Source organism: Giraffa tippelskirchi, chromosome 5, assembly GCF_054371585.1.
Source record: "Giraffa tippelskirchi isolate mGirTip1 chromosome 5, T2T-mGirTip1v1.2.pri, whole genome shotgun sequence".
NCBI classification, from domain to species: domain Eukaryota; kingdom Metazoa; phylum Chordata; class Mammalia; order Artiodactyla; family Giraffidae; genus Giraffa; species Giraffa tippelskirchi.
Window position 1 is genome coordinate 183860560 of NC_137279.1, and position 16599 is coordinate 183877158.

At 44.0% G+C, this 16599-nt stretch overlaps 1 protein-coding gene across 4 annotated transcripts in view; it reads right to left on the reverse strand.

Moving 5' to 3' along the window:
* LOC145505853 (protein argonaute-4) overlaps nucleotides 1-11287 on the reverse strand; it is a 38100-nt gene extending 26813 nt beyond the window's left edge. The window contains exons 1-2 of one of the 4 annotated variants that reach the window (XM_081488934.1): nucleotides 10860-11287; nucleotides 4278-4443 (exon numbers count right to left, since the gene is read on the reverse strand). Coding sequence is in view for 3 of the 4 variants with exons in the window: in XM_081488931.1 (XP_081345057.1) it covers nucleotides 4278-4443; nucleotides 10860-10878 (185 nt within the window). In the remaining variant the exon portion in view is untranslated. The remainder of the gene's footprint in view (nucleotides 1-4277; nucleotides 4444-10859) is intronic. The other 3 variants (XM_081488931.1, XM_081488932.1, XM_081488933.1) reach the window with 3 other exon arrangements.
* Between the last annotated feature and the right edge of the window lie 5312 nt (nucleotides 11288-16599).

Sequence of the window (16599 nt, forward strand, 5' to 3'; positions counted from 1 at the left end):
AACTTGCCCCTGGTCACACAAGGACTAAATGGCAGAGTTGTATAACCTTGGGCAAGTTACTTACTCTCTCATATCTATTTCTTCATTTGTAAGATTACAATAATCATAAAACCCACCATAAAAATTGCCATATTAAGTGAATAAGTACACATAGACTATCTAGAACAGTGCTTGTCATGCAATAAGCCTACTCCTTGCAGGACATTTGGTCCTGTCCAAAACATCCATGAAACATTTAGTCCACACCAAGAGGGCCTTGATATTCAAATCTGTCCAAAACAAAAATGTGGCATGGGCTGAATATGTTCACAGACGTTTTGAATAGGACCAAATTTCAGGGACATTTTGATGTGGACCAAATATCTTACGGATGTTTTGGACGAGACTATATGGCTGCGGGACTTCCCTGGTGGTCCAGTGGCTAAGACTCAGCATTCCCAATGCAGGGAGTCTGGGTTCAATCCCTGGCCAGGGAACTAGATTCCACGTTCACAACTAAGAGTTCGCACAACTAAGAGTGCACGTGCCGCAAGGAAGAACTCACACACCACAATTAAGACCCGGTGCAGCCAAATACATAAATAAAAATAAGTATTTTTTAAAAAGGGGGCTTTCCTGGTGGCTCAGTCGGTAAAGAATCTGCCTGCAATGTGGGAGACCTGGGTTCGATCCCTGGGCCAGGGAAGATCCCCCGGAGAAGGAAATGGTAACCTTCTCCAGTATTCTTGCCTGGAGAATTCCATGGAGAGAGGAGCCTGGCAGGCTACATTCCACGGGGTCACAAAGAAGTTGGACATGACTGAGCAACTAACACAAACTTTTTTTTTTTTAAAGGATTTTCTTTAAAAAAAAGAAAAAGACTAAATGGTTGCTAACCAGACTATTTAAAATACTCTGGTATGCTCAAGGATATAACTCCAGGAATCTTCATTTCTCTTGAATCACCAAAATTTTACAAATACCTATAATTTCTTTCTTTCCTGGTCTTTCCTGGAGAATTCCAGGGACGGGGGAGCCTGGTGGGCTGCCGTCTATGGGGTCGCACAGAGTCGGACACAACTGAAGCGACTTAGCAGCAGCAGCAGCAGCAGCAGGCCTCTCCTTGTAGATGCCTCTGTGAGAGGCCTGAGGCCAGTGCATCCCATCTGCCCTTTGCTTAATTTTCTCTAGTAACACTCAGACTCCTCTGACTTTTGGAGTCTTTTTCCAACTGTAACCTAAGCCTATGCTGGCTGAGATTTTTGACTATAATGTTCACTGATGGTTACACAGTGCCTTGAACAGGACATGGCAAACAATGAGTATTTTTTGAAAGGACATTCTTCCCTGAAACACAGAAAAAGAACCCTGCTACACCCCGGCGGAGAGGGTAATGGCACCCCACTCCAGTACTCTTGCCTGGAAAATCCATGGACGGAGGAGCCTGGTGGGCTGCGGTCCATGGGGTCGCTGGGAGTCGGACACGACTGAGCGACTTCACTTTCCCTTTTCACTTTCATGCACTGGAGAAGGAAATGGCAACCCACTCCAGTGTTCTTGCCTGGAGAATCCCAGGGACGGGGGAGCCTGGTGGGCTGCCGTCTATGGGGTCGCACAGAGTCGGACACGACTGAAGCGACTTAGCAGCATAATTTCTCTCACCTTAAAAACACTGAAATTTGACCCTTCCTCCTCATCTGGGTAGTCCATTTCTCTGCTTCCCACTGGGTCAATCTCTTGAAAAAGTTGTCTCCAACTGCTCCTCTCCATTCTCTCTTCAATCTTCTCTCATGAGGCTTTTTCTCCTTCAAAACTATTCTTATCAAGGCCCCCAGTGAGCCCCACATTGCAAAATTCAACACTCCTTGAACATTAGATGATCGAGTCTTTCAGCTTAAAATATCTTCTTCCCTTGCCCCTTCACTCTGCCCTGGTTTTCTCTCATTCCAGTGGCCTCTCTCCATGCCACCAGCCTCCTTGCTAATTCTTTCTCATCTCCCCAGTTTGCAAGCACTGTTACCTCAGGACTCAGTCTTGGAGTCTCACTTTCTTTAACCGCACTCACTTCCTACATGATCTCACCCAGTCTCATGGTTTTACCACCAATATGCTGATGACTGTCAAATGTCTGTCTCCAGCCTGTAACCTGGCCCCTGAGCCCAACCTCATGTATTTAACTTTCTGTTCGAGGTCTCCACTGGAATGTCTAGCAGACATCTCAATCATAACATTTCAAAAACTGCACATCTCCTGACCTGCCACCCCTGTTGCCTCTCCCATAGTTTTCTCCATTTCGATACATGGCAACTCCATCTTTCCCTCTGCTCAGGACAAAAACCCTGGAATCAGCCACGATTCATTTCTTTCATACCTTACCTTTAATCCATCAACAGATCTTGCTGACACCACCTTTAAAATATTTGTAGACTTTGACTGACCACTTCTTATCACTATCACTTTTACAACCCACGTTCAAGTCACCATCACTTTTCACCTGAAGCATTACAAGAGCTTCCTAATAGATTTCTCAGCTTTTCAGCCTTAAATGCCAGGCTTCGTCTTCAACACAGCAGCCAGAATGATCCATTCAAAATCTAAGTTAGTCATATCAAATGTCTGCTCAAAACCCATCTAATCAGAGTAAACACTAAAGTCCTAGGACGACCTACAAGACTCTGCATGATAAGGCCCTTAGGAGTTTCTCTCTCCCTCTCCCCCTTACTTACTCCAGCAATACAGGCTTTATCTGCTATTCCTTGAATACCCCATGCACGCTGCTGCCTCTGCCTGGGGTTCTCTTCAAGGAGATATCCCTCACCTGCTCTAGGTTTCTCCTCAAATGTCACTTTTCAGTGAGACTTTCCCTAACTACACTATTATGATATATACACACACACATATGTATGTATTATGTGTATATCACATATACATATAATATGCACACATATATACACACATGCATGCACACATACATCTTACATAATATATGTGCAACATATATACATGCTTACTCGCTCAGTCATGTCCAACTCTTTGAGACCCTATGGACTGTAGCCTGCCAGGCTACTCTGTCCATGGGGATTCTCCAGGCAAGAATACTGGAGTGGGTTGCTATGCCTGCCTCCAGGGGATCTTCCTGATCCAGGGATTGAATCCAGGTCTCCTGCATTGCAGGCGGATTCTTTACTGTCTTAAGATATACACATTTACAATATACATATTTACCATATGTATGTATATATACATACACACACACACATAAAATCAATGGCCCATCCTCAATCCATATCTTCCATCCTTGTTTTATTTTTCTTCATAGCAGTTATCATCAACTAGCAAATAATATGTTTTATTTGTTTATTCATTTATTTTTGGACTTTTGCCCCATTATAGCATAAGTTCCTCAAGGATAGGAACTTTTGCCTGTTTTTTCATGTTATATTCCCAGAACACAGAACAATGCATGGCATGCAATGAGCACTATATGTTGAATGCATCAGTATTAGCCATTACCATCACTTCTATTACTGTTGGTTTCAGTTATACAACAGTCAGACAATTAAAGGCTTACATGAGACTGAACTACACCAGAAAGCCAAAAAATTGACCTACAATGAGAAAAAAATCAAGCCACTAAAAAAATATTTCACTTGACAGTAAAAGTATTCTTGAAAAGGCAAGAACTATAATATTAATGACTGTCTGAATATCAGTGAAGAAACCGAGACAAGGAAAGTGAGTGACCTCAGCACACTGGAAGAAGGTCTGTTGCCGGGCTATATCTTCACCCTTGATAAATTCCTGCTATACAGACCACAATATTTAAATCATCCTATCTAGACCCCTCTTGGATAATGCTAGAATTAAACAGAGCTTCTCTCTGAGTTTAATTTCTTCAGTACCCCAAGATGATTCTTCTGTCTTTACACTTATATTTTTCTCATGTCCAATACCAGTATTTAATAATAAAATTTGAATTTCCAGATAGTTCTATTTTCCATAGACATCAACGATTTCATCTTTTTTTTTGTTTTGTAAATTTCTGCTACCTTTGGACAGTGAAAGAGGGACCATTCTTCATTCATTATTTACTGACTGAAGGATGATGTATCCAGTACTCTGCTAGAATCTATGAAGGAGAACCAAGTATGAGATAGCATATCTGCTATCAAGAAACTCACCATCTTAGAGAAAAACAAAGCCTACATGTTAAAAGAGTGTAGAGAACAAGATGATTCATAATAAATAAATTATGTGTATTAAAATACATATAGAAGTCAATTCTTTTTAATCCTTACCTGTTGACTCTACGAGGCCGTTTTTCTGGTTTAATATCCACATCATAGTGATACACATCTATTTTGGGAATCTGAACCTGAAAATGGTTGGCTAACAGTCTAATTGGTTTTCCGACAGTTCCAAGGCCAGGACGACGAGGTGGCTGAAACAGGCTGGCTGGAGGTCCTGAAGAGATTGAAAGATTATTTGATGTGCTATTTGTTTGTGAAGGATAATATTCCCTTCATGATGATGATGATGATGATAGCTACAATTGGGATTCCCTGGCAGCCCAGTGGTTAGGACTCTGCACTGTCACTGCCAAGGACCCAGGCTCAGTCCCTGGTCAGGGAACTAAATTCCCACAAGCTGTGCAGCCCAGCCAAAACAAAACAAAAACAGCTACAATTATTGCAATCTTATCATTTGCTGAACATATTCCAATATAAAAAGTTATGTCAAAAGCTTTTTGGCCTAAGATTCTCTGGATTTCTAAATATTTTTTCCACGCTGCTATTATTTTGAATATTGGGGACGTCAACAGTAGAGAAGGCAATGGCACCCTACTCCAGTACTCTTGCCTGGGAAACCCCATGGACGGAGGAGCCTGGTAGGCTGCAGCCCATGGGGTCATGAAGAGTCGAACATGACTGAGTGACTTCACTTTCACTTTTCACTTTCATGCACTGGAGGAGGAAATGGCAACCCACTCCAGTATTCTTGCCTGGAGAATCCCAGGGACAGAGAAGCCTGATGGGCTGCCGTCTATGGGGTCGCACAGAGTCGGAGACGACTGACACGACTTAGCAGCAGCAACAGTAGATATAATATGATGCACTCTCAGATGCACTCTACTGTCTAAAACTTTTTTATCAATATCAGTAGATCTACAGCTAGGCTTACAAAATTGTATGCATTTCCAAATAAAATCATCTCTAAATTCTGGAGGCCATCCTCAGTTCAGGCTGGAGATGATTCATTAATCCTCCACAAATTAGTTTGATTATTATAGTTTTGTACAGACTGTCAGAGATTAAATAGCAGCTATCTTTATCAATTTAATTGCTAATTTAGATAGTGAAACAATACCAATGAGGCTAGACTTTCTTCCTTATAACCTGATATTTAAAAAATCTGGACAATCTGATATTTCCTAACCATAAGATTTAGTTTATTTCTTCAACAAACATTTATTCATTTATTCCATGTCTAACTTGTACTGTAGATTCAAGAAAAAGATAGAACCTCTGACTTCAAGGAACCGACAGTCTAGACCAGCAAGCAGTTCTCAACCTGGGGGAGCTTTTGTCCCCCAGTAAACATTTGCCAAATATCTGGAGACCTTCTTGGTTGTCATGAATTGGGGGGTGATACTGACAATGCACATGACAGCCCCCCAAAATATAGAAGTATTCAGTCCAAAGTATCAAATAGTACTGAGGTTGAGAAACTCTGGTCTAGATAAAGCAGTCATTCCAAATTATTCTATTGATGGTTTACAAGATATTCTATAAAAAAGAAAGGTTTCCATAAGCTAAAAAAACCCTGCTTATTCTCGTCCCGTCTTAAAATTCCAATATATATATTATCATATTAAATTCTCTAACAAGTCATGTAATAAATAAGCTTAATTCAGCATTTACCTGACTTATTTTTCCCCAGAACACACACACATGCACATACACATTACCTCTTCCTCTGTTTTTAAAATCAAACATCTATTAATACTCAGTAAATTAGGGTTTAAGGAAACAGTCTGGGAAATATCTGTCTACAGAAAACCTTATTCCTTTCTGATGATATTGTCAAATAGACACTGGCCCAAAAAACAAACATTTTTTCTGCTATGAATAGGTGTTGAGTAAAGTGAGCTGTATTTACAAAGGAAAGTTACAACAGGTTCTCTTGTTGCAATGGTATTTCACCAAGAACAAAGACAATTCACCAAGGAGAGAACACTTTGAAGTAAGAAGCTGTTCTGGTCCAACATCACTTAGGAAAATCAAAGCAAACACTTCAGTGAAATTTGTGTTGACAGATCACCACACACTAATTCCTAAGATCCTGAAAATCTTTTCATGTATTAAATTCACTGTTCATTCTTTCCCTGAATTACACTCGTCCTTCCAAACTCTGATCAAGTGTAACCTCCTTGGAAAGCTCTTCCAGACTCTCCTAGGCTAGAGGGTGCATCTTCTGTGTCCCCAAGATCTTTTGTATAAGGGAACACGTAGGGCAAGTATCTAGAAACTACTTGTTAAATTACTGTTTCCTTCACTAGACTGTAAACTCTAAGAAGAAATGGACTTCCAACTCAAAGTTATCTTAAAACCTAATTCAGTGATGAGCACATTGTAGGAATTCAATAAATGCTGAACTGAACAGTACTAATAATCTCTGCAGCAGTTTCAGATAGAAACTAAACAGAAATCTAGTCATTTCTAAAATTAAAGAATTGATTATTTTTCATTAAAACAAAAGCAAGCAATTTATACTAAAAAATATTTCTTGGAGTTGAGTTCCATTTCTGGTAAACAAGGGGATCTACTCTGGGTGTGATAAGGCATTTATAAACAATGTAAGAAGTAGATAATAAATAACATCAGAGGTGGACAGGCATACTGAATTCACACAACTAAATCATATAGATAAGTCAGCCTTGCATAGTCCAAGATACTTAAGCAATCACTGTATCACAAATCCAGCTTTATGATAGAAATTTGCAAACAGAAATCTGGATCAAATGAGTTGCCCAAGGACATATGACTTTGATTTTAAATCATGACTAGAATCTAGGTCTCCTAACTCCCAGTTCAGGGCTTTTTCTTCTCCAGTATATTTCACAATCCTATGGCATCTATACCTCTCAGAAGTACTTGATGCTCTTTAAAGAGACAGAGGCAGAGTAAATGAAAGAAAGGGATTAAGAAGTGGAGAAAAGCAAATAGTGTGTTTCTTTTCCATGGCAAGAGAGAAAAGTTAGAAAGTGAGTGATCATTCCTTTTAATAAGTTTAGAAGATTTATTTAGAAAAATATATTTTAAACTTTTCCATCCCCAAAGCTGGTTTCTTTGAATTTATCAAACAACTTCTGAAGAAATAAAGTCTGGAACCAAACTGCCTGGGTTTCAACCCTGGTTTTACCACTCCCTAACTGCATGACCTAGGGCCAGTTTCTTAGCCAATCAGTTTCCTTATCTATAAAATGGAAGAGGTATGATAATAATAGCTGCTGCTGCTGCTGCTAAGTCGCTTCAGTCTTGTCCGACTCTGTGCGACCCCATGGACTGTAGCCCACCAGGCTCCTCTGTCCATGGGATTTTCCAGGCAAGAGTACTGGAGTGGGGTGCCATTGCCTTCTCCGATAATAATAGCAGCTATCTCATAAGGCTATTGTGAGGATCTCATGAGGTGATGTATATAAAAGCCTTGATGTGCCATGCTGTGCTAAGTCACCTCAGTTGTGTCAACTCTTTGCGACCCCATGGACGGTAGCCTGCCAGGTTCCTCTGTCCATGGGATTCTCCAGGCAAGAATACTGGAGTGGGTTGTCATGCCCTCCTCCAGCAGATCTTCAACCCAGGGATCGAACCCATATCTCTTTAGGCTCCTGCATTGGCAGATGGGTTCTTTACCACTAGCGCCACATAGGAAGCCCAAAAGGCTTAACATGGTGCCTCACAATGGTAAGCACTCGATAAGTGTTAGCTATTATGATTGCACTTGTTTAAACGTTACAGTTATTTCTCAAAGGTCCTCATATCAGGAGCATCTCAAGAACTTAGTGACAAAGTCTGAGAATTACATCCAAAAAGGTAACAACTATGACTCAACACAGACTGGAGGAAGTCAGCTTAACAGAAGAGGAGGGCATTAGACCAGGAGTCAGGTGATCCAGACTCATCTTCATCATTTGGCCTTGAGCCCTTGATATAGTCACTTAAGCTCTCTGAACCTCATCTGTAAAATGGGGATAATACCTTCCTTACCTACCTCAGAGGATCAAATGAACTAACAGCTAAGAAAGCACTTTCCAAACTGTAAAGCACTGTAAAACATAAATGTTAGCACAGTGGTAAAGAATCCACCTGCCAATGCAGGAGACGTAAGAAATGTGGGTTCAATTCCATGCTGGGTTCAATCCCTGGGTGGGGAAGATCCCCTGGAGTAGGAAATGGCAACCCATTTCAGCATCCTTGTCTAGAGAATTCCATGGACAGGGCAGGCTACAGTCCATGGTGTTGCAGAGTCAGACACAACTGAACATGCATGCCCTATTAATTGACAGCGCTAGTTACTCATCATGTCCGACTCTTTGCGACCCCATGGCCTGTAGCCCACCAGGCTCCTCTGTCCATAGGATTTTCCAGGAAAGAATACTGGAGTGGGTTGCCATTTCATCCTCCAGGGGATCTTCCCAATCCAGGAATCGAACATGGGTCTCCTGCATTGCAGGCAGATTCTTTACCACTGAGGCACCAGGGAAGCCCTACTATTAATATCAACAAAATACATGGTAATCTAATCTAAAACTTGCTAGTTGTTGTTAGAAATTGAAACTGGATGAGAGAGAGCAGAGCAAGACTAAACATGCTTAAGTGATTGTTCAAGTGAGGAGGGAACAGTGCACTAGATCTATGTATTTCAACAAAGAAGCAAGAAAGCTTCTCCAGGTTCTTAGCCTGGATGAAACATCCCACAAGACTAGCAACTCCCTTTGCTCTGATTCTATGCTCAACAAGCAGCTTCTTGTTATTAATTGGGTTTCCAAGGTACTGTGACACCAAAAATGGAGTTTGTTAGACAGCAGGCAAGAAAATATTCCAATCAACAGAAAAGATCTGTGTGAATTTTGGCTCTTTCATTAGTATCTCGTAAATGTGGTGAGAATTAATTTTCCATAATCCTGGGTGAACTGCTAATCCCTCAAACCCACAAAAGCTAAAATGAAACAAACAAAAAAAAGAGTCCCTGGGATGTTCCTAACACCACCAGATTGATCTTTTCTGTGAAATTTAGTTTGTATACAGTTACATAGCCTCTTTAAATATCAGCTCGTAAAGCCAACAGTTGATTCAATTATGACCTACTAACCGGGAAGGGAGGGAAGAAACATTTGTTGAGTATTTTCAATGCATCACTATCTACAACAAGACTTCTCATGTACATTACCTTATTTCATCCTCACAGCAATCTTGCAGCACATAATTATTACTACCCTCATCTTATAGATGAGGAAATTAAAGTTCAAAGGAATTAAATAATTTGCCCAAGGTTATACAACTATTAAATTACTAGATTGGATTAGAACAGAAGTCTGTTACATTCCTAAAGACCAGATCCTGCTTTTAGCTGGAGGATGTAGCTGAAGTAACCCAGTGCAATACTCACATTGAGGTTTAACAAATAATATTAATGTGACAAAACCAATTTATTTTTAAGAGGCATATGAAATTTGACTATGAAGTCCTTTAAAAAATACTCTAAGCAGCAAATTAAGGTGGAGTTGGATCATTCAGCCATGTAAACAAGTTTTAAGTAAACACACCTTCAAAGTTTCCAAACTCAAATGGTAGACTGAGTTCTCTATGCACTAAAAAAATGAAATGCTCTATAACTAAGTCAACTATGTAGATAAGGCATAATATTAAAGTTAATTCTAACACAGACCCCCTAAACTCTGACCTACATTAGAAACTTGGGATTCCAAGTGGGAGCACCAGACTTCAACCTGCAGGGCATTTGTTACAACCTGGAATGGTTCTTCTGGTTTGGGTAAAGTTGGGAAGATGACCAGAGGCCATTCATACCGATGAGGAATTACAGTTTCCAAAGCACTTTCTCCTTCATTTGATCCTCACAACTACTTCTAACCCAATTAGGAGATACTCAGGGCATTAAACCTTGAGCTGGAATCGCCGGTGGGTAACTCGCCTGTCACGGAGGCGGTGGGACAGACCACTGCGGGTCTGCTGCGCAGAATGACAGGTAGACACAGGCATAGAAACATACTCCTCGAGACTTCAGGGCCTTTGAGAAAGGGTGGGCACTTTGCCCCTTGCCTTCAGGGCAAAGGAGAAGTGTTTAGGGGAAGTTCTTCTTCCTTATCTGATGGCTCTGGACTGTCTGCCAGGGCAAAGAAAAATAGGGGTGCGGCCCCAAGCCAAAATATCCCTGGTGGTGGAGTCCCTCCCGGTCCGGTCCGGGCCAGGCCCCCGCTGCGTACCTGGCACTGTCGTTCCTTCTGTGACCCCCGACTGGCCTCGCCTCCACCCTGGAGCACAAACCACCTCCCTGAGGTTGGGTCAGCTCCCCCCTCTACCTAGGGACGTGGGTCACCTTCCTGGGCCTCCCCCTCCCTAGACCTAGAGAACTGGCTCATCTCTCCGGGCTGGGGCGCGGAACCCGTCCTCCCCCCGCCTCCCGAGGCCGGGGTCAGCTCCCTCCGCCTTGTGCTGTGGGGCACGGCCCCGTTCCCCCAGGCCTGACGGCCCAACCCAGGTACGCGCGAGCCGATCCGGGCCACCGGGAGCGGCCAGCCCTCCCGCCCGCCCAGGCTTCCTGGGGTCCGGTCCGGGTCCCGGCTCGAGCGCGCTCCTCACCCGGTCCCAGCGCTTCCATGGCGGCGGCGGGGGCCGCCTCGCCCCGGTCCCCGGCGCCTCCCGCTCCGGGCCCCGCCGCCGCCGCCGCCGCCGCCGCCGCGTAACGCTTGATCTCCGGAATATTGGCGCTTGGGGTGCGCCGCGGAGACGCGGGCACTGGGCAAGGGGCGGCGGCGGCGCCCGGCCCGGGGATAGGGACCCGGTTCCCGCGGCTCTTCCGGCCTCAGCGACAACAAAAACAATCCCCGCCGCAGCCGCGGCTGCCAGCGGGAGCGGGAGCGGGAGCCAGCGCGCGCGCCCGCCGGCCGGGGAGGGGGCGCGGGGCGCGGGGCGCTCGCGGCCCGGGGCCCCGGCTCGCGGAGGGGGCGTGCGCGGCCCGGGACGCCAGGTCCACCCAGCCCGGCGTGGGGCAAGGGCAGAGTGGGGAGGGCGCGGGCGCGCGCCCGAGGAGGGCAGAGCCCCGAGGACTTATCGGGGGCGCGCGCGCGCGCCCGCACAGCCTTGTGGCCCCGGGCGGCCTTCTCCCGCGGGGTTCTGGGGGGGCCTACGCGTTATCCACCCAGAGTCTCCCAAAACCCGGTGGCCGGAGAAAGGTCGCCATTCCAGACTCCGCTGATCAGGACACAGCTCTCCACTTCCGTCGGTGGAAAGTGTCTTGAGATTCACGTCGGACACCTTTCCTCCTTCCTCCCACCTCAAACTACTTCTTTCTCTTGTCTCCTCTTTCTCCACTGTCCTGGGACTGAGAACACGGGGGTCACACGGACGCAGCATTTTCCCTCCGTTTCTTCATCCAAGACTGTACTCCTAGGTGCCCTTCCCGACCTTCGTAGCCGAAAGTACCACGGGAATGGGCTATGATAATGATGCATTCTCTTGCTGACTATGCCCTCTGCTCAGCAAGTCACCAGTCACTTCAGAGAGAAAAGTTTTGCTTTCTTCGATGACTTCATGGTAGCAGCCAAGAGTCAAAGGAGCAATTCCCAGCTCCAAGGTCAGCCCAGTAGACCCAGCATCCTTGGGACTTTGAGTTGGAGAACATAGGACAAAAGCAGTTTCTAGTCTTGAGAATAAGGCAGCTCTCCATCCACCAGTTAAAAAGGTACAATGTGTATATCTTGTACTCCTTTGCTAGAGCTGCCATTACAAAGTATCAAGGACTGAGTGTTTTAAACAACCAAAAGTAATTTTATTACAGTTATAGAGGCTAATCATCCAAGATCCACTGGTTTCTTCTGAAAGCTTGCTCTTTTGCATATAGATGAGGTCTTCTCCCTGTGCTTTCTCATGGTTTTTCCTCTGTACACAGTCTGTGTCCAAATGTCCTCTTCTTGTAAGGACGTCAGTCACACTACATTAAGGCACACCACGTTAAGGCACACCTTACAGATATCATTTTACTTTATTTACCTCTCTCTCCAAATACAGTGAATTTGGAAATAATGGGATTTAGGATTTTAACGCTGTGCGAATTCTTTGGGGACACAATCCATCCCATAACATGTGCAGTGAGATAGTCATTTGAGCATCTATAATGTGCAGGCATAGAGCCAGGAAATTTTTGTATGATAAAAATGATTTAAAAAAATATTCGGGGCACACCATGGTCAGGCACTGTGTTACGGGCTTCACATGTCATTTAGTCTTCACAACCACCTGTAAGGTAGGTATTATTAAGGAAAGTATTTGTACATATGAGGAAACTGTACCTCAGGGAAGCTAAGGAAGTCAGGCTCTGCAATACATGATACAGCTGAGAAGCATGGAAAAACTGGAGTTCTAAATCCTGAATTCTAGCGCTGGGCTGATTCCATCCCTGGTTGGCTATAGAACTGAGACTTTTAATCAAGTCACTGGACTCTAGTCTGTTGATACATACTCCAAGTTCTTTCCATAGCACCATGCTGGTTCTCTGTTAAGCAAGATATTAACTGGAAATTATGACAGGGGTCAGAAAGTTTGAAGGGGAATAAGTACTCACTAAATGAACAGACTAGTAGATGGTTAAGAGGACAAGGAAAACCGACTCAAGGTCAAGCTTTGAGTTAAACCAAATAGCCACCTCCCTTCTCCACTCCAAGCTAAATTCTTCCCTTTCACACAGTGCTGGGGGCTTCCAGCCTGGTTTGAGACTGACTTTCCCCTCCTCACTTCCTAACAAATCCCCCCCCCCCCATACTCTATTTGGTATGCTGAGCAGAGAACATAGCTTGTTTCCTGTACTGAAAATAGCCTCAGAAACCTCAGCGTATGAAATGTACTTGGGCCATAGTCTGGACCGCAGTGCCTCAGCCCCCTCAGTCTCTCACCCCTGTCATTCTTGACTGCTGTGAGGATCTACATTCTTCCCAAACTCACTCCCTTTCAGGCAGCTACTGCCCCCTTTCCGAAGACCCTTCTGACTGAACCCCCAAAACCAAAGTTCTGTAGTCAATAAACTCCCCTAAACCTCAGTATGTTTGACAAGCCCTCCCTCCACTTCCTGCTGTGGCTGAGAAGAAGCTGTGTCCCAGAATACCGCTTCCCCCTCAGCTCTCTCTGATGGTGTCTGCTCCTTCTCCCACACCGCACACATTTACAGGACAGGGTGGGGGATGAGTATAGAATCGACAATCTATTTGCCACCTCCCCATTATCCTCCCCTCCCCACATGTCACCAAACCTTGAATTCTCATTCTCATGTTAAAACCACTTACCATCTTATCAGACTACTTCTACAGGGTTTCCCTTGGTAGTATAATTAACTCAGCTCCTGGTCTTATGTCTCAGTTCAGGACTGGTTCCCATTACATTATAAAACCTTGAGTGCAGGGCTTATGCCTTATTCGGGTATTTGGGTTTGTGTTTCTGTTGCCTAATATGTTGTCGTGTTGTTGTTGTGAAAGTCGCTCAGTTGTGTCTGGCTCTTCGTGACCCCATGGACTGTAGCCTGCCAGGCTCCTCTGTCCATGAAATTCTCCAGGCCAGAATACTGGAGTGGGTAGCCGTTCCATTCTCCAGGGGATTTTCCCAACCCAGAGATCAAACCCAGGTCTCCCACGTTGCAGGCAGATTCTTTACCATCTGAGCCACCGCCTAACTCGTTACTTGGCACCAAATGCCTATTTGGGGAAATGTATAGAATAAATGAATGAATGAGCAAGTAATGTGTAAACCGTGGGAGCTAGAAATGGTCCAGCAGAGGGGCTTAGGTGGAAAGCTCTGGGTGAATTCCCAGCTCCTCCAGAATACAGACTTTCCAATCTGGGTTCACATTCTAGTTCCACAGCATACTAGCTCTGAGAACCTGGGACAAGCCCCTTCACCTACTGCTGAAGGATGTTGTGAGGAAGAAGTTAAACCATAGATGTGCATGTTCCTGGGTGTCTGGAAGAGAATGAGTGCCCAATAGTAACCAGTTCTCCTCCTTGCCCTCCTTTCCCACAGCTAAAAGCTGCTCCCCTGCTGCTGTCTTGCTGTCCCTTGAGAGACAGTGAGCTCATGATCTCAGCTCCATCCCAGAGAGGGGAGCAGAGCCATCAGGGACTGAGCATGTTTACACATCCTGTGTCTGAGCCGTCTGAGGACAGGGACTTGGCGAACCTATCTGAGAGTGAGAGCCAGAAACACGCTCAGTCAAGGTTTATGAATGGCACTGCGCCTCTTGAATGTACCAATGCTCCCCCCTGAGACCAGATGCTGCCAGAGGGAGCCTTGCTAGTGGATGTTGTGCCAGATGGCAGGGCTCCAGCCACCCACGCTGCTTGTGACACTCCAACCCCGGTCTGGGCTGCTGGTCTCTGGTGGTGTTTTGGCTTCCCAGCCTCTCCTCATTCAATCTTTCCACAAATCTAGAGCTTAGAAGTTGAGGAGGAGGAACTTCTTTGCAGTCGATCAATTGGGCTAAGGGATTTCACTCTTCGTTGGGGACCCCTTGTTCAAACAAAATTCTTAAGGGGGAGCTGAAGTATAGCCACTCTATCTGAGGAGAAAGATCCACATTGCACACTACTGAACTAGGCTAGCTGGCCAAGAGACACTGCCTGGTATCTCCACAGAATTTCTGCCCACCTGCTCCTACTCCATCAGCAGCCTTGGTCTTCTGCATTAAAAAAAATTGAGATATAGTTCATATAGTATACAATTCACCATTTTGAAGTGTAAAATTCAGCGGTTTTTACTGTATTCACAAAGTTGTGCCATCATCCCTACCATTTAATTTCAGAGCATGTTCATCACCCCAACAGGATGCTTTAGCGGTCACTCCCCTCAGTCCATGGCAAACACTCATTTATTTTCTGCCCTTATAGATTTGCCTATTCTGGGTATTTCATATAAATGGAATCATACAATATGTGGTCTTTTGTATCACTTAGCATAGTGTTTCCAAAGTTCATCCCTTATCAAACATATGATTTGTAAAATTTTCTTCCATATTGTAGGATGTCATTTCACTTTTTTTTTTTTTTTTTGCCCAAGCCATCCAACTTGAGGGATTTTAGTTACCTTACCAGGGATTGAACTCAGGCCCTGGGCAGTGAAAGCACTAACCACTGGCCCACTAGGGAATTCCCCATTTCACTTTCTTTATGGTGTCCTTTGAAACATGAAAGGTTTTAATTTAAAAGTCCGGTTTTTCTTTGATTGCTTGTGCTTCTTTGTCATCATATCTAAGAAACCTAATTCAAGGTTATGAAGTCTTATTTCTAACTTGTTAAGAGTTTTATAATTTTAGCTCTTACAGTTCTTTGATCTATTTTGAGTTAACTTATGTATAGGACGCAAGGTGGAGATTCAGATTCATTTCTTTGCATGTGGATACCAAGTTGTCCAGCACCATTTGTTGAAGACCATTCTTTCTCCCAATGAATTCTCTAGCACCCTTGTCAAAATGAATTGATTGCCTGTAAGGGTTTATTTCTGGACTGTCAATTCCTTTCCATCAATCTTATGTCTATTGTTATGCTATTGTAACACTGTCTTGAGTGTAGCTTTGTAATAAGTTTTGAAATCAGAAAATATAAGTCTCCCTATTTCTTTTCTACGATAAACATTTTTTTGCTCATGAGTCTATGAATTGACTTACGGGCTCTGCAGATCTGGGCTGAGCTTGGTGGGGCTCACTTACAGATCTCTCAACTATAGTCCAGTGGGGGTGGGGTGGGGGTGGTGGTTGCTAATGTTGGTGATTTCTCTCACTGTCTGGGGCCTGGCGGGGAGAACTCAGCTGACTTGTCTCTGCCCTGTGTGGCCTCTCATTATACAGCAGCTTAGCCTGGCCATGTCTTCAGGGAGTCGTTTCCAAACAGAGTTCCAAGAGAGCAAGTGGAGACTTCTTGAAACCTCTGCTTAAGACTGGCACCCCATCTAAGTCCTTCAGCTTTGTTCTTCTTTTTCAAGATTGTTTTGGCTATTCTGAGCCTCTTGCATTTCCATAAGAATTTTAGGATCAACTTGTCCATTTGCACACATGCACACAAAAAAAGGGCAGTTGACTTTTCATAGGGATTGCATTTAATCTGTAAATCAATCTGAGGAGTAGTGCTGTCTTAACTGTATTGAATATTTCAATCCATGAACACAGGCCCTCTTCCCATTTATTTAGGTCTTTAATTTCTTTCAACAATTTTTGTAATTTTCAGGGTACAAACCTTACATTTCTTTGGTTAAATTTGTTCCTAAGTATTTTTTTTTTTTTTTTGCAGGGGGTGCTATTGTAAATGGAATTGTTTTCTTAATTCCATTTTTCAGTTTTTCATTG